Source organism: Rana temporaria, chromosome 5 (genome assembly GCF_905171775.1).
Source record: "Rana temporaria chromosome 5, aRanTem1.1, whole genome shotgun sequence".
Taxonomy (NCBI): Eukaryota; Metazoa; Chordata; class Amphibia; order Anura; family Ranidae; genus Rana; species Rana temporaria.
In genome coordinates, this window is record NC_053493.1 from 186,307,112 (window position 1) to 186,328,598 (window position 21,487).

At 44.0% G+C, this 21,487-nt stretch overlaps 2 protein-coding genes across 7 annotated transcripts in view; one reads left to right on the top strand and one right to left on the bottom strand.

The window, feature by feature from the left end:
• The window catches only part of ICE1 (interactor of little elongation complex ELL subunit 1), a 537,335-nt gene that overhangs the window by 70,972 nt on the left and 444,876 nt on the right, over nucleotides 1-21,487 (bottom strand). For 5 of the 6 annotated variants that reach the window (XM_040353451.1, XM_040353452.1, XM_040353450.1 and 2 more), the window contains one exon: nucleotides 10,574-10,680. The exons of the other annotated variant lie outside the window; for it this stretch is intronic. In XM_040353451.1, coding sequence (XP_040209385.1) covers nucleotides 10,574-10,680 — 107 coding nt within the window. The remainder of the gene's footprint in view (nucleotides 1-10,573; nucleotides 10,681-21,487) is intronic. 6 annotated transcript variants of the gene reach the window in all.
• LOC120939672 (NADH dehydrogenase [ubiquinone] 1 alpha subcomplex subunit 9, mitochondrial-like) lies at nucleotides 700-9,980 on the top strand. Its single transcript, XM_040352007.1, has 3 exons — nucleotides 700-787; nucleotides 5,395-5,498; nucleotides 9,136-9,980. The coding sequence occupies exons 1-3, from the start codon at nucleotides 700-702 to the stop codon at nucleotides 9,862-9,864; spliced, it is 921 nt and encodes a 306-aa protein (XP_040207941.1). The 3' UTR covers nucleotides 9,865-9,980.

The window sequence follows — 21,487 nt, forward strand, 5'->3', positions numbered from 1 at the left end:
TCGTGGTGAAGGATTAAATATGGTTCCCTGCATGACAGAGCCACCAACTCTGACACCCTCCTAGCCGAGGTGATAGCCATCAGGAATTTCCCTAATGGGTTCAAATGGTTGTTTCTGTAGTACAGATAACACAAAGTTCAAGTCACAAGGACACATAGGTGACCTAATGGGGAAACAAGCGAGTCGCCACCTGCATAAAGGTTCAAATCAGTGAATTGGAAGAATACTGATCGGGCCGTAACTTGACCTCTGATTGTACTCAAAGCAAATTTGATTTCTACAGCTGACAGTAGAAAAGAGAGAATTCTCCCAATCACGTATTTCTGAGGATGCCATTTTCTGGCTTCACACCAAGCAATACAAGTCTTCCAAACCTTATAATAGATCTTCCTAGTGACAGCTTTTCTAGCATTTACTAGGGTAGACACCACTGGTCCTGAGATGCCACGGTCCTTTAACACCCTGGCTTCAATAGCCATGCTGTTAAATTTAGAGACTGTAAATTGGGTTGGAATATAGGACCTTGAGACAGTAGATCGGGGCGCTGTTGAAGCGTCCATTGTTAGTCTCAAAATTTTCCGGGAACCAGGGTCTTCTGGGCCAGGCTGGCACCACCAGAATGACTGAAACTCCCTCTTTCCGAATCCTGTGGAAGGAGAGGGATCGGAGGAAAAGCATAAACCAGGGAGCATTGGCTCCATGGAATTATCAGAGCATCTGCTCCGATTGCCAGAGGATCCTATGTTCAGGACAAACTGCTGTACTTTCTTGTTGAACCTGGATGCCAGTAGGTCGACCTCTGGCCATTCCCAACATTGGCAAATTTCCTGGAACACCTCCGGGCGTAGGGACCATTCCCCCGGGCAGATCTGCTGGCGCATGAGAATCTGCCTTCCAGTTCTCTATTCCCGGGATTTGGACTGCTGATATAATTGGCACATGTCACTCTGCCCAGGCTAGTATGTGGTTCACCTCTTTCAGAGCTGAACGACTCCGCCCTGGTGGTTTATATAGGCCACTGCAGTGTGTTACTATGTCACAAAATTATAACACATGCTTTATTCTAGATAGTGAGACCCGTTTCCACCAATCAACCCTGAATGTGTCCTGACGAAGCTTAACAGCGAAACGCATTGACGCACAGGGGCTCACTATATATCATGTATTTTATATATATATATGTTTTTTTAATTCTTCTTAAATGCTTTATATGTATCATGTACTTTTTTCAATAAAAATTGTAATTGTTTTGATATATTCTCCATTGTGCCTATAAAGTCCGACCTTTTGGGTAACCATTTTGGTACCCTTTATCTCTTTGTTCCCTTTATAACATTAACGGATGTGGCCATATGAGTGCTTTCCTTTCTATTTTCAGTGTTGATGGGCACGATCTGGTCTGTCCTTGACCACTTTCTGTGGTCAGTACTCTTCAAGTTACCGGGAGGATCAGAACCTTTTGCAGGTTCTGATCCTGTAACCACCAGCATAGGCTTAAGCATGCCCCAGGAGATAAGAATATTGGATAATTTAGGGCTTTTCCTCTCCTGTTCCAAGCCAACAAGATGTCTTGTTGTAGCGGCCTGAAATGCAACTGGGCATAGGACACAGCCTCGAATGAGGATACCATCCTCTCATGAAGCCTCATACAGAGCCTTTGGCTATATATTTGGATAAGTGTTTGACACCATTAATTACACAGATGAGTTCCTATATACGGGACTCTCCATGATTTTCTGATGAAAATTAATGATTTAACGTTAGTCACATATTCATTTCTGGTGACATGGGATATTTCAAGTTTGTATACCATTAACCCTCATGAATTGGGAACTGAAACATGTCGCCGACTCCTGACTAAGTCAGGATTACGCAATAAAAAAAATAAACAGTTGACTGTATTTATCAGCGTAAAACACACACTTTTTTCCCCTGAAAACAGGGGACAAACAGTGTCTGTGTTATACACCGATATTTCATTTGTACCAACGAGGGGAGTGCGGGGATTGGGCAGTCCACCCTGGGTGCCACACATTGGGGGTTTTGTCATGCCAGCCACCCCGCCTCTCCTGGCCCTGGGACAGCCCGCTGGTGTATTCTAAAGAAAAAAAAAATCAGTGCCAGCCCCTTTACATAGATCCATTGTAGACTGTGTAAGTGTCATAGTAAATCGAATCCCACAAATACCTAATTCTCACCGTTCTTTCCAACCGCCATCCTCCTTCTGCTCCTACTCTGACTGTAGCTTTAGATTGGAGGAGAGCGGTCATGTGAAACATCAGAGGAGAGCGATCATGTGACCAGCCAGAAAGAATAGAGCCAATGAGATATTTGCAGGCTTTGGTTTACAATGACCGTGACATAGTGCAAGAATAATCTATGAAAAGGGACTGGCACTGATTTGTTTTGTAACCTCAGAGTACTCTGGCAGTGCTGTCCCAGGAGACTGGGGTCTCTTGGGAGTGCAGGGGGACTGTGCAATGAGTGGGGGTCTGTGTAATATGCGGGGGTCTGCGCAATGTAAAGGTGGAGGGGGGTGTCTGTGCAATGTGTGGGGGGTCTGTGTAATGTGCGGGGGTCTGCATAGTGTAATTGCAGGGTTTTGTGTAATATAAATGGGTCTATGTAATCTGCAGGGGGGCTTTGAAATGTAAACGGGTCTGTGGAAAGTTTTTTTTCCCTGAAACATCCCTCTTAAAATTAGTGTGCGTGTTACACAATGATAAATTATTTTGTATTTGTTTGATACAGTTATTGGAAATGGTTTTGGAGGAAAACATTTTTCTTTTCAAAGAAACATACTATTGGCAACTCAGGGGTGTGGCGATGGTCTCAAATGTGCCCCCCATATGCAAATACATTTGTCGATATGACTGAAAAAGCTTTCATATATATAATAATGTTTTATTTAAAGAAAATTATAAGTGTTGGTTCCGATTTCTGGACAATGAATTTGCTATATGGGAGGGTGATCTGAACACATTATTATTCCATGCTTATATTAATTATTTTAACCTGGGACTACAACTTAATATGACTGACTTAATATGAGTCAGTAAAAAAAAAATCGTTTTTTGGACACATGTATTGTGGTTAGGAATGGCAGACTTTCCAGTGATCTATATGTAAAACCTACAGATTGCAACCAACTTTTATATTATAAAAGTTTTCACTCCCCTGGAGTATTTAAATCTATTCCAAAAAGTCAACTAACAAGGTGTGTTGCCATGGCTATAGTGACATTATTGGAGTTAGATATATTATTTGAGACCATATGTTTTGAAGCCAGGCCTCCCAAACCCCCTCCATTGATATGTTAATAAACCAGATGGATAGGTTTTCGAGCTGAGCAGAGGAAATTGGTGTATGCTGGAAATGGGTGGAAAGGGCTTGGGGAGCCTTTGAAAGAAACATGTGTTCAGATAAGAGATGTGTTTGGAAGGACGATGGAGTCACACATAGCTGCTGGAAGCTGGATAACTTTGGAGATGCTTTTAAGTTGGACTGAGCAAGGACCATGAAGTACATTACATCTTGACCCCTAAGTTGAGTAACTGTTTAGTTTACGTAAGGTATACATATTGTACATGCTTATATTTGTAGGCATATTTTGCAAGCTATAAGTTGTGTTGTATTGTGCATCCTACAGTTTGTATGTGCAGCTTTCTCGTTTAGTAAAGCATTCATACACTGCAGAAGTCTAAGCTTACTTGGTTTTACCGTAAGATCTTTAAAAGAGATGCATGCAAAGCATTACATTGGGGGCTGGTGACCGTATTTATGCTAAAATCTCAACTGAAGCAGACCTGTTTTCTATGGTGTGTTTTGTTGCTTGTGCTGGGGGGAAGATGCTGCATACACTGTTTAGGAAGAGTAAGGCTGCAAAGGTTTCTGGTTACCAGGAGCACTTGAAGGCGTGCACCCTTCCTATCTGGGCCAGAAACACTCAGTGGATGTCTGTTGTAAAGGAGCTTGCTGAATATGCTTCTTCTTTGAACAGAGGATGGAGTCTCTGATCTTTCCCCAGATAATAGTATCAAACGTTTTGGGTTCAGTAAGGGAGAGACGCGGGCAGTTGCTGTGTTTGGTTTGCACTTCTACATATTGAATCTGAAAAGAGGGAAAAGGCAGAATTAGAAAGATTTTGTGAAGGAGCAGCTTGCAGTAGCATCCAAGTGTTTGGAAGAAACTGCAAGCAAGGCAAAAGATTAAGAAAGGAGGGTAATCAAATTTAAACCTGCAGAGGCTTTTAAGCGTGTTCAAACCCCTGTAGGCAGAGCTTAAGATTTAAATGAGCGGTGTGCAGTCTTCATGAACAAGTTTAATGATGCCCCAAGAAAGGACAAAGGCCGAAGCCTGTAAGCAGAAGTAGGGCATGTGCCACTGTTACTTCCCATAAGCGGGAAGTAGAGGTTTTTTATCAGATAAAATTACAGAGTTGAGTTGATTCAGATACAAGGAAGGCAAGGCCTATGATCACCAGGAGGCACATGTGGATTGATTTACTTAAGGTGGGGATCCCTAGAGAGGAAATAGATGGGATTCCTACACCAGCATTGTTTAAAGCGGGAGTTCACCCTAAAAAATTGTTTTAACCTTAGATTGATGCTCATTTTGTCTAGGGGAATTGGCTATTTTTTTTAAAATCGAAGCTGTACTTACCGTTTTAGAGAGCGATCTTCTCCGCCGCTTCCGGGTATGGTCTTCGGGACTGGGCGTTCCTAATTGATTGACAGTCTTCCGACAGGCTTCCGACGGTCGCATCCATTGCGTCACGAGTAGCCGAAAGAAGCCGAACGTCGGTGCGGCTCTATACGGCGCCTGCGCACCGACGTTCGGCTACTTTCGGAAAATCGTGACGCGATGGATGCGACTGTCGGAAGCCTGTCGGAAGACTGTCAATCAAATAGGAACGCCCAGTCCCGCAGCCCATACCCGGAAGCGGCGGAGAAGATCGCTCTCTAAAACGGTAAGTACAGCTTTGATTTTAAAAAAACTAGCCGATTCCCCTAGACAAAATGAGCATCAATCTAAGGTTAAAAATTATCATTTCCGGGTGAACCTCCACTTTAAGAAGTGGTAGGGAATGGTAGATTCAGTCACATTAAGCGTTTCTGTTGCCATACAATGGGGCATTTTGCAAAAAATGTGCTATGCTGTGAAGACTGGACAGCAGCAGGCCTGTGTGCTTCCCAGGACAGCACGGAGAGACATGCACGTTTATTTGTTAGGTTGGAAGTCAATGCCTTTCCGTGAAAGTGTTTCAAGGCAACAGTGGGCACCCTGCAATAGTTTTGCAGTTAGAAGTGGGCAGATAGAGAAATGTGAGCAGTGAGCCAATTTTGGTACAGTTGGAAGGAACATATAATCTGCTTTGTCTCTTACTCTTTTCAGGTACTGAGCATCGAGAGGTGAAGCAGGCAGAGCAGATGACCATGCTAGATGGGAGGAGGCAGACCAGAAGCGAGCCTGAGGAAGATGTGAATGATTTCCTGATGGTGGCTGAATTGGAGTGGACTTTCATCTGAGCATTTCCTTATGACCAAGAGGACAAGAGACTTTCATCTGGGACTTTATTTACAAACTGCCAAAGACAATGTTTACCCTGCTCAAAAGTAATGTCGCAGCCTTCCAGGGAATACAAAACAAAAAAGTCTGACCGCCCAGAAGATATGGGGGTCGAAAGGGAATTTTTTCCTCCCATTTACAATACGGAGGGTTTATTTCACCCTTTCCTAGACAAAAGGCTTTTAGAGATGTTGAAGTTTCCTATATCATGCTATAAAGTCAAGAGGTGGTATATGTGTTGCCATCGCTATAGTGACTTTATTGCCGTAACGCATGGCTGCCGGAAGCTGGATAACTCTGGAGACATTTTAAGTTGGACTGAGCAAGGAACCATGAAGGACATTACATCTTAAACCCTAAGTTGAGTAACTGTTTAGTTTACTTAAAGCGGAGCTCCACCCTCCACCTCCGCCCATCGAAACCCTCCCCCCTCCGGTGTCACATTTGACACCTTTCAGGGGGGATGGGGGTGCAGATACCTGTCTAAAGACATATATTTGCACCCACTTCCCGCCACACAGTCTGCGGGTAGACTGCAGGCAGGACGTCAGATCCCCCCCCCCCGTTGTGTTCTGGTAAACACTCATGCACATGCGCCGTAGGGAACCGGGCAGTGAAGCCGGAGCGCTTTACTTGCTGGTTCCCTAACCGAGGATGGCGTGGGGGCAGAAGAGTGACGAGCGATCGCTCGTCCTCTGCTGCGGACGGCGCTGGACTCCAGGACAGGTAAGTGTGCCGATATTAAAAGTCAGCAGCTGCAGTATTTGTAAATAGCAAAAAAATTCCGCGCCTAATTACCTAAATAGTAATCTACAAAATAAAATAAAAAAGCTGCTCCTCATAAACAATGCTGGATTGTGAACGTTAGAAGTGGGGATAGAGGGCGCTCTATACTAGACACAAACCTTGATTAGTGCAAAAGTGTCAAAATCCAAATCCAAAATCAGGGACCTGATCCGTGATTGGATAATAGTTAAATCAACATATGTGAACAATATATAATTGCCTAAAAAATGATTGATAAATAAAGTCCCAAAATATTGCAGACAGCGCTGCGCATTGATGAAAATGTGATTCAATATGATCAAATATACAGAGTCTGTAAAAGTCCCAAACGAAAAAAAGAAAAAAGAAGAAAGTTGTCCAAAAACTCTTCAATTAAGGTGATCTTCTTAGAAGGGAAAGAAGGGGGGGTGCCAGTATTTGTAGCTGCTGGCTTTTAATATATTTTTTTTCCAGGGGACATCTGCTTTAATGCATACACATTGTACATGCTTTTATTTGTAGGCATATATATTGTAAGCCATTAATTGTGTTGTATTGTGCCTCCTACAGTTGTATGTGCAGTTTTTCTGTTTAGTAAAGCATTGATACACTACAAAAGTCTAAGCTTCCTTGGTTTTACCGCAAGAACCTTAATAGATGCAAAGCATAACCATTTTCTGTCCCCTCAAAAGAACTCTAAACACAGCCATTAAAGTCTAAACTGCTGGCAAAAAAAGTGAGTACACCCCTAAGTGAAAATGTCTAAATTGGGCCAAAGTGTCATTATTTTGCATGGTCACCATCATTTCTCAGCACTGCCTTAACCCTCTTGGGCATGGAATTCACCAGAGCTTCACAGGATGCCACTGGAGTCCTATTCCACTCCTCCATGACAACATCATGGAGCTGGTGGATGTTAGAGACCTTGCCCTCCTCCACCTTCCATTTGAGGATGCCCCACAGAATAGAGTTTAGGTCTGGAGACATGCTTGGCCAGTCCATCATCTTTACTCTCAGCCTCTTTAGCAAGGCAGTGGCCATCTTGGAGGTGTGTTTGGGGTCATTATGTTGGAATACTGCTCTGCAGCCTAGTCTCCAAAGGGAGGGGAACATGCTCTGCTTCTTTATGTCACAGTAAATGTTGGCATTCATGGTTCCCACAACGAACTGTAGCTTCTTAGTGCCAGCAGCACTCATGCAGCTCCAGACCATGACACTCCAACCACCAAGTTTGACTGTAGGCAAGACACGCTTGTCTTTGTACTTCTTACCTGGTTGCCGCCACACACGTTTGACACCATCTGAACCAAATACGTTCATCTTGGTCTAAACAGACCACAGGACATGGTTTTAGTAATCAATGTCCTTAGTCTGCTTGTCTTCAGCAAACTGTTTGCGGGCTTTCTTGTGCATCATCTTTAGAAGAGGCTTCCTTCTGGGACAACAGCCATGCAGACCAATTTGATGCAGTGTGCAGTGTATGATATGAACACTGACAGGCTGACTCCTTCAACCTCTGCAGCAATGCTGGCAGCACTCATACGTCTATTTCCCAAAGACAACCTATGTATATGACGCTGAGCATGTGCACTCAACTTCTTTGGTCGACCATGCCGAGGCCTGTTCTGAGTGGAACCTGTCCTGTTAAACCGCTGTATGGTCTTGGCCACTGAGCTGCAGCTCAGTTTCAGGGTCTTGGCAATCTTCTTATAGCCTAGGCCATCTTTATATAGAGCAACAATTCTTTTTTTTTCAGATCCTCTGCGTTCTTTGCCAAGAGGTGCCATGCTGAACTTCATGTGACCAGTATGAGAGAGTGAGAGTGATAATACCAAATTTACCACATCCACTTCCCCCATTCACACCTGAGACCTTGTAACACTAACGAGTCACATGACACCGGAAAGGGAAAATGGCTAATTGGGCCCAATTTGGATTTTTTTACTTAGGGTTGTACTCACTTTTGTTGCCAGCGGTTTGTAGCAAAGTGTAATTTCTTCAGTGTTGTCACATGAAAAGATATAAAATATTTACAAAAATGTGAGGGGTGTACTCACTTTTGTGAGATACTGTATATATATCTATATATAGATATACATATAAAATCTATGCAGCCTACATATTTCCTGCAGCAAGTGATTTTAGAGGATATATGTTTTATCTCTTTCGAATGCTGCTGTAATATCTTGAAGGTATGCTGCTTTTTGAACTTGTGAACTATTAGTACCTGTATTGTTTGGATTTTTCAGCCAGCTCTGAGGGAAAACCTGATTGAGGGTGGCTCCATTCCTTTATAGTGTTCCATGTAGCCACCCTTGCTTGCATGCTTCTAGCTGGCACCTACAGACACTGCATATGTCCATAGAAAAAGATACAGGGCTGCAAGCTACTTCCCCCCCCCCCTTTACACAGGCAATGCCACTTCAGAACAGTGGAGTGAAGTTACTCAGTGCATACACTTCCCCCTCCAGCTGGATGTTCAGGGAAGCGTCACACGGAGACCTGCAGCCGGCGGTGGTGTGAAGATAGTTCTGTAACTATATCTACATACACACAGAGCTAATCATGCACAAAGTAATACTTAACAGCTCTGAATGCATTTTATTTTCTAAAATTGAGCATTTAATACTACTTAAAATAAAAGCTCAAACACCTGTAAAAGCAGATTTTTTTGAGCTGCAGTGCGCATGAGCCCTAAGACAGGAGACTGTCTTTTAGAAAGTGTTGTCTGGAATATGTGCTTTTATGAAGCACAAAAGGGTCAATACAAATGTGCAGATGACAAACAGACAGAGACAATAGTTCAAAAAAAAATATATTGAAGATGTGTTTGTGACTATCCGTAAAAACATTGTTCTGTTGGCTAAGGAGGCCGGAGTGGAAAAATTCATCCATGTGTCCCATCTGAACGCTGACATCAAGAGTCCCTCCAGATACCTGAGGAACAAGGCAATTGGAGAAGAGGCAGTGCGGGAGGTCCTCCCGGAAGCAATTATCGTTAAACCCTCAGAAATATACGGTCGGGAGGACAAGTTCCTGAACTATTATGCAAACTTGCGCTGGTTTGGTGGAGTGCCGTTAATGGCTTATGGCAAGAAGACGGTAAAACAACCTGTTTATGTAGCAGATATTGCCCGAGCTATAGTAAACATTGCCAAAGATCCTGACTCAATGGGAAAGACCTATGCTTTAGCTGGACCTAACCGATATCTCCTCCACGACATGGTGCGCTATATCTACTCTGTCACTCACAGACCTTTGTTCCTGTATCCATTACCTCGCCCTATCTACCACTCGTTGGCAAGGTTTTTTGAACTGAATCCATTTGACCAATGGACATCAAGGGACAAAGTGGATCGATTCCACACTACAGACAAGAAATTCCCTGATCTACCAGGCCTAGAAGACCTTGATATCACTCCCACTTCACTTGAGCAGAAAGCCATTGAGGTCCTGCGCCGTCACCGTAAATACCGCTGGTTGGATGCTGATTTGGATGTGACAAAGCCGGCCACACCTGTGAACTATTAACATCCTCTGCTGCCCATTTTAGAATTTGTGCCAGCTGTTCTTCATGTGGTGTGTAAAGTCTGATTGATTGCACCTGATATGTATATAAATAAAATATTATATAGAGAAAAAAAAAATATATATATATCAACCAGTACAGTGTATGCGGTAAATACATCCGAAAGAATGGTACGTGAGCCGAGTAAGGATGTTGGTATTTATTAAACTACTTTAGATCAGTCTTCTCAGGGTATTGCTAGATCATTCTTAGTTAACATTTCCATGCTTTCCAAACAAAATAGAATTATTTTTTGTTAACGGAGGATGTAGGCGATGTCAAATTACTTCACCCACTAAATTTTATAAGCATTTAAAAATCATGGGAACCAAGATCAAAATTTTAAAAAAGCTTTCACTTTCCATGATGAGTTGACCCTTGAGCAAAAGGGAGACAGGGAAAGTGCGGCAAGTGCTCAGCCACAGGAGCCCAAGACTTACATAATAGAAGCACCCCAGGATTCAGGGCTCCTGGGACCTGTACAATGTATATATACGAGCACAAAAGCAGGCATCTAAAGTTGCCTACTTTTTCATCCTCGGCTTCTGATTCAGCACTATTAAAAAGAGCAGAGGAACAATAAAACTGCATCACTCTTTCTTATTTTTTTAACTATGTTTGTCAAGGTTTAAGGCCAGAAAAAGTAGGAAAAACATTAACAGCAACACTTACCTACTAGACGAAGTACTGTAGCGACAAGGATATCAGAGACAAATGAGACATTAGGATTGCCTTTTTTACGCTTCACCCATTTATCCAGTAGGGGCCACAATTCTTTACTGAGGAAACATTAGGATAAAAATGTTGTCTGTTTTCTAGTGCCAAAACACATTTTGTCCATCTTGCACAAAGCAGTTTATAGCAATTACATGAGGAATCAAAGTTAAAACTAAACTTCAGGCAAGCAACTAAATACACAGTTGAAATACCTATATTTAAATGTACTCTTCAATGTTTGAGCAAATCTGTTTAGACTTGTTATGCAGGCACCCTTGAAAAAAAATGTATATAAACAGTGTCATGCAATACCTTTTTTCCAACCAGTTAATTCACGCACACTGAGCAGCAACATACAAAAAAAAAAAAGCATAGCCAGATTTAGAAAATCTAATTGCAATATAGCTTGCTGAAGAATAAGCCCCCAATGGACAACGTAAAAGCAGCACAGTGTTCACTCACCACAACATACTGTATATACTTGAGTATAAGACAAGTTTTTCAGCCCTGTACTCACATTAAGGATACACATAATTGATTTATCACAGACGTGACCAATTTAGGGCCCTTTCACAATGATGCACTTCTGATGCATTTCTATTGACTTACAATGGAAGGTGATTTTTTTTGTCTTTTGAAAAACTGTACCGAAGATGCAGCATGCAGAACCTTAAAACACAGCACACTTGCTGGTTTGAACAGTTAAGTGGATGTAGCAGGAAATAGTTGTCATGTGTTTTAGTTGCCCAGCAAAAGCACAGCAAAAGCTCACCAGTGTAAAAGAGACATAAAAAAATATTTTAGCTCAAAAATAACTGGTCAACAAGGGCAAAACATACATTTGGTTGGTTTTCCTTCAGGACTAAACAATAGAATTCTGTCATGGAAACCATTTTACACAGACGTAAACACATTTTTTGGTATACTTCCATGAAAAAAAGAAAAAAGAAGTAAACCTAAAGAAAAAAAAAAAAGAAAAAAAAACCCTGCAAGACAAAGGCATAATGAGCTAGTATGCACAGCATACTAGCTCATTATGAATTACTTACCTCACGTCGAAGCCCCAGCAGCCGTCCTTGTCTCCCCCTCCGGCTGCCGACATGTCACCCAGGGCTTGCTTCTGGGTATCGCGGCTCTGGCGCTGTGATTGGCTAGAGCCGCGGAAACGGCACAAAGACTGAAGCAACAGCACATAAGTGCCATTGCTTCAGTTCACCCTAGTGCGCATGTGCCGATGAATTCGGCACATGCAGACACAGGGGGAGATCTCCAAAACCGTGCAGGTTTAGGAGATATCCAGGGTAGCTACAGGTAAGCCTTAATATAGGCTTACCTGTAGCATAAAGTTGCTAAAAAGGGTTTAAAACCACTTTAACCCCTTACCCACTGGGAACCTAAATCCCCTTCCTAAACAGAGCCATTTGCAGCTTTCAGCACTCTCACATTTTGAATGACAATTACTCAGTCATGCAACACTGTACCCATTTAAAACTGTTCTTTTTTTTCACACAAATTAAGATTTCTTCTGGCGGTATTTAATCACCGCTAGTTTTTTTTATTTTTTGCACTAAATTGAGAAAAAAAAACGACAATTCTGTAAAAAAATAATGCATTTTTCTAAGTTTGGAAATAGGAGTGTGAGAATTGGAAATTGTATATGGTGCTGCCAACATCCTTACATATAATGAAAAGAAATGTGCAACTGGTGCACAGGGAGTTGCCCCTTAGGACTTTTAAAGGAAGAAAAAATATTGAAGGGAGTAGGAATATATAAAAAAACCCCACAAGTGCTAACTTTATTAAAAGGTAGAAAAAACAAACAAACATACAGTGCCTTGCGAAAGTATTCGGCCCCCTTGAACTTTGCGACCTTTTGCCACATTTCAGGCTTCAAACATAAAGATATAAAACTGTAATTTTTTTGAAAAATCAACAACAAGTGGGACACAATCATGAAGTGGAACGAAATGTATTGGATATTTCAAACTTTTTTAACAAATAAAAAACTGAAAAATTGGGCGTGCAAAATTATTCAGCCCCCTTAAGTTAATACTTTGTAGCACCACCTTTTGCTGCGATTACAGCTGTAAGTCGCTTGGGGTATGTCTCTATCAGTTTTGCACATCGAGAGACTGACATTTTTGCCCATTCCTCCTTGCAAAACCGCTCGAGCTCAGTGAGGTTGGATGGAGAGCGTTTGTGAACAGCAGTTTTTAGTTCTTTCCACAGATTCTCGATTGGTTTCAGGTCTGGACTTTGACTTGGCCATTCTAACACCTGGATATGTTTATTAGTGAACCATTCCATTGTAGATTTTGCTTTATGTTTTGGATCATTGTCTTGTTGGAAGACAAATCTCCGTCCCAGTCTCAGGTCTTTTGCAGACTCCATCAGGTTTTCTTCCAGAATGGTCCTGTATTTTGCTCCATCCATCTTCCCATCAATTTTAACCATCTTCCCTGTCCCTGCTGAAGAAAAGCAGGCCCAAACCATGATGCTGCCACCACCATGTTTGACAGTGGGGATGGTGTGTTCAGGGTGATGAGCTGTGTTGCTTTTACGCCAAACATAACGTTTTGCATTGTTGCCAAAAAGTTCGATTTTGGTTTCATCTGACCAGAGCACCTTCTTCCACATGTTTGGTGTGTCTCCCAGGTGGCTTGTGGCAAACTTTAACCAGTTCCCGACCCCCGCATGTACATATACGTCCACAATATGGCACGTACAGGCACATGGGCGTACACGTACGTCCTCGCCTATTAGCGGGTGGGGGGTTCGATCGGGACCCCCCCCGCTACATGCGGAGGTCGGGTCCGCTCGGGGAGCGATCCGGGACCACGGCGCGGCTATTTGTTTATAGCCGCTCCGTCGCGATCGCTCCCCGGAGCTGAAGAACGGGGAGAGCCGTGTGTAAACACGGCTTCCCCGTCCTTCACTATGTCGGCGCATCGATCGCGCCATTCCCTTTATAGGGAAGACACGATTGATGACGTCATTCCTACAGCCACACCCCCAAACAGTTGTAAACACATACTAGGTGCACCCTAACTCCTACAGCGCCACCTGTGGTTAACTCTTAAACTGCAACTGTCATTTTCACAATAAAGAATGCAATTTAAATGCATTTTTTGCTGTGAAAATGACAATGGTCCCAAAAATGTGTCAAAATTGTCCGAAGTGTCCGCCATAATGTCGCAGTCACGAAAAAAAATTGCTGATCGCCGCCATTAGTAGTAAAAAAAAAAAAATTTATAAAAATGCAATAAAACTATCCCCTATTTTGTAAACACTATAAATTTTGCGCAAACCAATCGATAAACGCTTATTGCGATTTTTTTTACTAAAAATAGGTAGAAGAATACGTATCGGCCTAAACTGAGGAAAAATTTTTTTTTTATATATGTTTTTGGGGGATATTTATTACAGCAAAAAGTAAAAAATATTGCATTTTTTTCAAAATTGTCGCTCTATTTTTGTTTATAGCGCAAAAACTAAAAACCGCAGATGTGATCAAATACCACCAAAAGAATCCTCTATTTGTGGGGGGAAAAAGGACACCAATCTTGTTTGGGAGCCACGTCGCACGACCGCGCAATTGTCTGTTAAAGCGACGCAGTCCCGAACTGTAAAAACACCTTGGGTCTTTAGGCTGCATATTGGTCCGGGGCTTAACTGGTTAAACAACACTTTTTATGGATATCTTTAAGAAATGGCTTTCTTCTTGCCACTCTTCCATAAAGGCCAGATTTGTGCAGTATACGACTGATTATTGTCCTATGGACAGAGTCTCCCACCTCAGCTGTAGATCTCTGCAGTTCATCCAGAGTGATCATGGGCCTCTTGGCTTCATCTCTGATCAGTCTTCTCCTTGTATGAGCTGAAAGTTTAGAGGGACGGCCAGGTCTTTGTTGATTTGCAGTGGTCCGATACTCCTTCCATTTCAATATTATCGCTTGCACAGTGCTCCTTGGAATGTTTAAAGCTTGGGAAATCTTTTTGTATCCAAATCCGGCTTTAAACTTCTCCACAACAGTATCTCGGACCTGCCTGGTGTGTTCCTTGTTCTTCATGATGCTCTCTGCGCTTTAAACGGACCTCTGAGACTATCACAGTGCAGGTGCATTTATACGGAGACTTGATTACACACAGGTGGATTCAATTTATCATCATTAGTCATTTAGGTCAACATTGGATCATTCAGAGATCCTCACTGAACTTCTGGAGAGAGTTTGCTGCACTGAAAGTGAAGGGGCTGAATAATTTTGCACGCCCAATTTTTCAGTTTTTTATTTGCTAAAAAAGTTTGAAATATCCAATAAATTTCGTTCCACTTCATGATTGTGTCCCACTTGTTGTTGATTCTTCAAAAAAAAAAAAGTTTTATATCTTTATGTTTGAAGCCTGAAATGTGGCAAAAGGTTGCAAAGTTCAAGGGGACCGAATACTTTTGCAAGGCACTGTACATGAAGATACAAAATTCATTTAAAATAAGGTAAATGACTCAATTGAATACAAGATATAAGTATCAGCCCAAAATCTTACAATCCACTGCCCAAAGTAAAAGTGGGGTCAAGCGGACAGAATTACAGCATAACATCTTAACATGTTTTAGAGATTCACAAAAATGTGTAATATTCCGTCGTCAGGGGAGGCTTTATGCAGTGGGTGACATACTACTTGTCTGTAATGTAAATGTAGCAAGGTGTCACTTTTGAATGCAGCCTATAGACTACAGTTTGTGCCTAATAGGAACTCAACTCCCTCTGGTGTCCGTTTATGTTATATTGCTGCAATTTGTTTGGTTCAGCTATGATGGGAACAATGCATGATGGACATTGTAATACAGAGAGACAGAGACTCTATTATTGCAGGTGGGAAATAGACTACAATGCCCACAGTGCCACTGTGCTACTGCTACTGTGCATTGTGCCACGCATAGCCTGCTGGGAGAGATTATTTAAGGCTAGGCGAGGCCTTGTTCCGGTCTCTTGGGACGCTATCTCTCAACAGACAGGAGGCCTTCAGTGAGTGTGTTAGGCTGGAGAAGCCTGGGCCTAAAGTTGCAGAGACCGGATCGCCTGACTGAGGGATCCTTGCCACAGCTTTGCTGATCGGACCAGGGAGAGAAACCCACCTCCACTCCACAGCATCCAGAGTCACCTATCCACCGGCACCTTGTGAGCGGCTGAGCAGTGGACCAGGGACCACGAGCTACGGAGAGACCGAGAACCAAGAGGGTCCAGACGGAGCACACCAGTGAGGCGAGGCCTCATCTGGTGAGAGGGCACCGGCCCACCAACATAACTGTTACAGGAAGGTGACTTCATAGTTTCACTTACACTTTCTGGAAGTTGCCGTGCCACAGGTAGGGACACATTGCACCCAGGAGTGACACAGCGCTTTGGAAGGAGCAGTGCCTTGTTTGCCATGAAGTGTTTGTTCCTTTCTTCATATACCTTGTTGGATTACAAATACTCAAGTGCACCAACAAAAGCTAGCAGAAGATTACTTTGAACTTGAAGGAACAATCATTAATTCAGTTTGTTGCTTAAGCTGACGCAACAAGACATGTGTCAGTGAAACTGCTCACTGGAGGGAGCCAAAGAGCTTACAAACTCATATGTGTGATTTAACTGCTTGTATTCTCTTATATTGTCATTTTGCCATTTCAGTGAGCTGGGTGGGACTTTGTGGAGATGTACCCCATTGCTGGCTTCATTGCATTGAGGGATTCCTCTGCTGTGTACTTATTCAGGTCTGACTCAGGTTGTGTTGACTAGGTCTTTTTGTACAGCCAAATTCTGAACCTTTTATATATAACTATGTACCATTGACTCTTACAGGGCCCTGTTTGAAATTAAATGTAGCTTGTGTAAATTCTGTTCTATTTTCTTCACCAAGTAAACATCCTACCCTTGGTTAAACTACATCTTGTGTGGTACTCTGTTTGTTGCTGTTGTGGGCAGGTGACCAGCACCAAGGTAACAGTATTCATTTGCATTTATATATACGAGAGTACTGTATGGTATCATTGTGGTCCCCTACTGTCAGTGGGTTCCACAAGCATATTATTGTCTAGTTGTGCCAAGGGAGCGTTCAAGACAAACTTTTGGGGTTGATGGGCAGAGCGTAGACTCAAATTTAAACCAGCAGCTCCTACGGGGGTAGTGCTACACGTGTGGGCTCGTCCAGGATTCCTGTGACTATGCAATCAAACCCCCCCTCCCCCTAGACAAATCCTCTCCCGGCACCAAAATGGATTCTGCTACTGCCGTAGCGCGGTGCAAGGGAGAGAACGCCCGCACAGATTACAGTGTAGTGCTTGAAATTCCAGGAGAATCTTGGGGCGAAGAACAGTTAGCTCAAGCCATAAAGATCCTGTCCCCAGACAAGAAAGCATGGGTGATTGCCGTAAAGACAGACACAGGGACCCCAAATACTTATGCATTAAGTGGAAACAGAAAATCCCTGAACACTTCAAGGGCGTCGGTGTGAAATTAGCCAGCAAGGGAGAATTAAAGGGGTTGTAAAGGTTTGTTTTTTTATTTTCTAAATAGGTTCCTTTAGGCTAGTGCATTGTTGGTTCACTTTTCTTTTCCTTCGATTTCCCTTCTAAATAGTTTTTTTCTTTGTTTGAATTTCTCACTTCCTGTTTCTCCTCAGTAAACTTCACACCATCATCCGAGCAGTGTTTAGTCAACCAGAACAGCTTACTGAACCTGCTTACCGAGGAGGAACAGGAAGTGAGAAATTCAGACAAAGAAAAAAACATTTAGAAGGGAAATCGAGGAAAGGGTAAGTGAACCAACAATGCACTAGCTTAAAGGAACCTATTCAGAAAATAAAAAACTAACCTGTACAACCCCTTTAAATGTGATACACCCAGAGGCACCCAAAGAAGGCCCTGCTTCATCCAGTCAAGCTGACTGCAGCAGGCCAGACGCTTCTGCCAAGTCACCTCTGGCCATCATTGGGCCCGAACTCTGTGCTGTCATCGGGAAAAAAGTGCCAAAAAGACCCCTCAAACTACTTGGCAGCTGGCTACAGGAAGCTCAGAATCTTCTCTGGAAGGCAACCAGTACCTTCAGCGGAAGACAGTTTTGAAGAGTGGTTGGACCAGGCTACACAAGGTTTGGAGGAATGGGAAATAACAGAGTCACTAAAGAAACAGAGGATCACAGTGTCTGAAGGGACCTGGCTTGGAAGCCATTCGCAATCTGAAGCTCAGTAAAAAAAAGACTGTACTGCCCAAGACTACCTGAACATTTTGCTGGATGTATTCGGTCGCACCGAGAAAGCCACCAACCTCATCTACCAAATGGAACACTCTTATCAGAAAGAAGGAGAGAAGTTGTCAGAGTATATAAAGTGTCTGGACAAGATCATACACCAGATCCTGTTGAAAAAGGGGTTAGATCCCCGGACAGTGGATGAAGTCCGGGCAAGGCAGGTTTTGAAAGGGGCCCAACCCCTAGACCCCCATTACCCTTCTGTTGAGAACCCAGGAAGATGGTGGTATCCTGAAATACCCAGACTTGATTCGGATTGTCATGGAGGAAGACATGTTGGAAAATAAGAAGAAGAACCAGAGACCTGAATTCGCTGCCGGAGTCAGAGTAATAAATGCGGATGATGGTGACCCTCAGGTTGAGCTTTTAAAGACTCAAGTGTCCCAGCTGATAGAAATGATGTCCATGTTCACCAACCAGCCACCTGCCCTGCTCAGTGGAAGCACCCCAGAAGGAATCCAAGAAGTCCCTCAGCTCCAATGTTGCCCAAGTGCAGAAACTCATGACCCGTATCAACTGTGGAGGAGTTTGACATTATCGGGAAGTATGTCCAAGCCCAGAGAAAGCTACAGCGCAATACCGCAAGCCGGCGGAAAACTCCAGAGGGCCCCGGTGAAGGAGTCAACCGGGTGCCCATCAGTTTCAGCCAGCTCCAAGAAATCCAAAAAATCCAACGACACAAGGAGATGACGTTGGTGGTCCAGACCCTTACAGAGGGCTCCCGTTGTTGTCTCTGAGTGACCCAATGTCTCTTGCTCCTCGACCCAATCTGCCCAGCGGCGGGGAGTCAGTGCACACCAGACCCAACAGGAGTCGAGATTCAGTCGAAGTTCCAAAAAGAAAGGAGTAATGGTACAAATTACTAAACCAGGCTAGCAGGCCCCTCTCCGAAAGTTTCTTTCCAAGTTAGTGAGGCCCCCCTAGTAGTCTCAATCCAGGTAGAGGGAATTTACACTAAAACCCTCCTTGAAACTGGGGCTCAAGTCTCTCTTCTGTACAGAGACTTTTACGACAAGCATCTCAAACACTTGAATTGGAAGAACTGGAGATATGGGGCATTGGAACTCAAAACTTTCCCTATGATGGATGGTTACCTACCAAACAAACTAACTTTTGACCCCTCTGTGGCAGGAGAAACAGAGACTTTTGACACTTTGGCAGTGGTCTGCCTTAGCCCACCAGGGTAGGCGAGCATATCAACTGCAGGAGTGCCCCCCCATGTTAAAGCAGGTGTATCAGCGCCTAGTACTGTAACAGAAGGCTCCAGCAGAAGGAGTCGGCAAGATCTGGCGTTTGGATAAAGGAGAGAAAGTACTACAGCCAGGAGAGGTGACTTGTCAGAGCATCCATCAAGCTTACTTGGAAGCAACCAGGCCCCTTTATTGTCCTTAAACCTGACCCATGGAAGGCAGGCAAGGGGATAGAAGTAATTTCCGAAGTGGTTCCATTGAAGGCCCTGCAGAAGAATCATGGGAAGGTCTCAGTGAGTATTCGCAACACAACCACCTCACCTGTGAAGGTAATGGACAGAATGCTGTTGGGCCAAGTGAATCCAGCCACCCCAGTCACGCCATCTGACTTGAAGGAGGAGAGGAGTGAGACCCCAGTAGAGAAGTTCTACCCAGAAAACACCACCCTCCCACTAGAATGGAGAGAAAGAGTCAAGGCCCAGTTTGCCCGATGGCAGGCTGCATTCTCCAAGAACGAGTTCGATGTATGATGTGCGAAGAGTGCCACCCATAAGATTCGTCTACAAGAAAGCAAACCATTCAGAGAAAGGGTCCAACGGGTCCCTCTGGGGGACTTGGAAGACCTACGTGAACAACTGGCAGAACTCGAGAGCGGGGATTATCAGAGAATCCAGGAGCCCCTACACTTTTTCAATAGTGGTGGTGTGGAAGAAAAATGGGTCACTAAGGCTGTGCATTGACTACCGAACATTGAACAAAAGAACCATTCCTGATCAGTACACCACCCCCTGGATAGAAGATGCCTTGCAGAGTCTGTCAGGGGCCAAGTGGTTCAGTGTGATGGACCTGAAGAGTGGGTATTATCAAATCCCCATGCACCCACGAGGATACAGATAAAACTGCCTTCATTACCCCAGTGTTTTTTTTTTAAATTGACCACATGCCTCAGGCGTCGTCAGGAGCCCCGGACACTTTTCAAAGGCTGATGGAGAAAACAGTGGGCGACATGAACCTGATCGAAGTGCTGGTGCATCTGGACGACATCATGTTGTTCAGTAGGACTCTGGAAGAACATGAACAATGGTTGAAGAAGGTCCTGAAGAGACTTCATGAAGAAGGCCTGAAGCTCTCCATAGAGAAGTGCCAGTTCTATCAGCCCTCAGTCCACTACCTTGGCCACATTGTGTCTGCCGAGGGGATAGCCACAGACCCTGAGAAGCTGGATGCCGTCACCTCTTGGCCAAAACCCACTAATGTGACCAAGCTTCGGTTGTTCCTGGGATTCTGCTCCTACTATCGTAGCTTTGTAGAAGGGTTTGCCAAGATAGCCCGCCGACTCAAATTACTGAGGAGTGAAGGAGAGGGTGATGTCCCAGAACCGGTCAAACCTGTGAGGTCCACAATGGGGCCTAGAAAACCTAATGATTCCATCCAGGACCAGTGGACTGCCAAGTGTGAAGAGGCCTTCATCCAGCTAAAAAGGAGCCTAACCACTGCTCCAGTCTTGGCCTATGCAGACACCACCAAGTCCTACGAACTACACGTCGATGCCAGTCAGGATGGACTGGGCGGGGAACTATATCAAGAACATGACGGTCACCTACGGCCTGTTGCCTATGTGAGTCAGAGTTTGGTCCCCGCTGAAAGAAACTACCACAAGCATAAGCTTGAGTTCCTGGCTTTGAAGTGGGCTGTGGTGGATACATTGAGAGACTACCTCTATGGAGCAGAGTTTGTGGTCAAGACTGACAACAATCCACTCACCTACCTCCTCAGTAACCCCACAGAAGAATGGACTCAGCTGACACCAGAAGGAGTGCAAGCCTTATATCAGGGAGCTGAACATCAGGCTGGAAGAGGGTCCAGGGCCGAAGAGATTGGAGTTTCGGCTGCTGGAGTGCCCAAATGCTACTGCATTGTGAACCAAGTGGGGGATGAAGGCCAAATCTGTCAAAGAAGGATCTGAGAAGGGATCATTTGGAAGACCCCCTGGGAAAACTTGGCATTGAAGACTCTGGAGAATCAATGCTCCGACATGCTCCACACTGATTCCCCAAAGGAGGCTCGTCTGCTACACCGAGAGTGGGATCGGTTGCAGCTGTATCAAGGGGTGGTCTACCGAAGGGGCCCCTTTGATGGTCCTGCCCAGGAAACACAGAGAGACAGTTCTAACTGCCCTTCATAACAACCACGGCCATCTGGGGCCTGAGAGAACTTTTCATGTAGTAAGAGACAGATTCTACTGGCCCTGCATGTGGGCTGAAGTCGAGGGTTACTGTCACTCCTGTATTCAATGTATCCAGAGGAAGACCCTGCCTCACCGAGCCTCCCCAATGAGCCATCTTCAGAGTCAGGGACCCATGGAGCTGGTGTGCATTGACTTTCTTTGC

Bases quoted from the DNA above. Each gene is read 5' to 3' on its own strand.
- LOC120939672 (XM_040352007.1), top strand. From the start codon at position 700: ATGGAATTATCAGAGCATCTGCTCCGATTGCCAGAGGATCCTATGTTC. The intron at 788-5,394 runs GTAGGTCGACCT...TACTCTTTTCAG, and splicing joins CTTGTTGAACCTGGATGCCA to GTACTGAGCATCGAGAGGTG. The intron at 5,499-9,135 runs GTGGCTGAATTG...CAGAGACAATAG, and splicing joins ATGTGAATGATTTCCTGATG to TTCAAAAAAAAATATATTGA.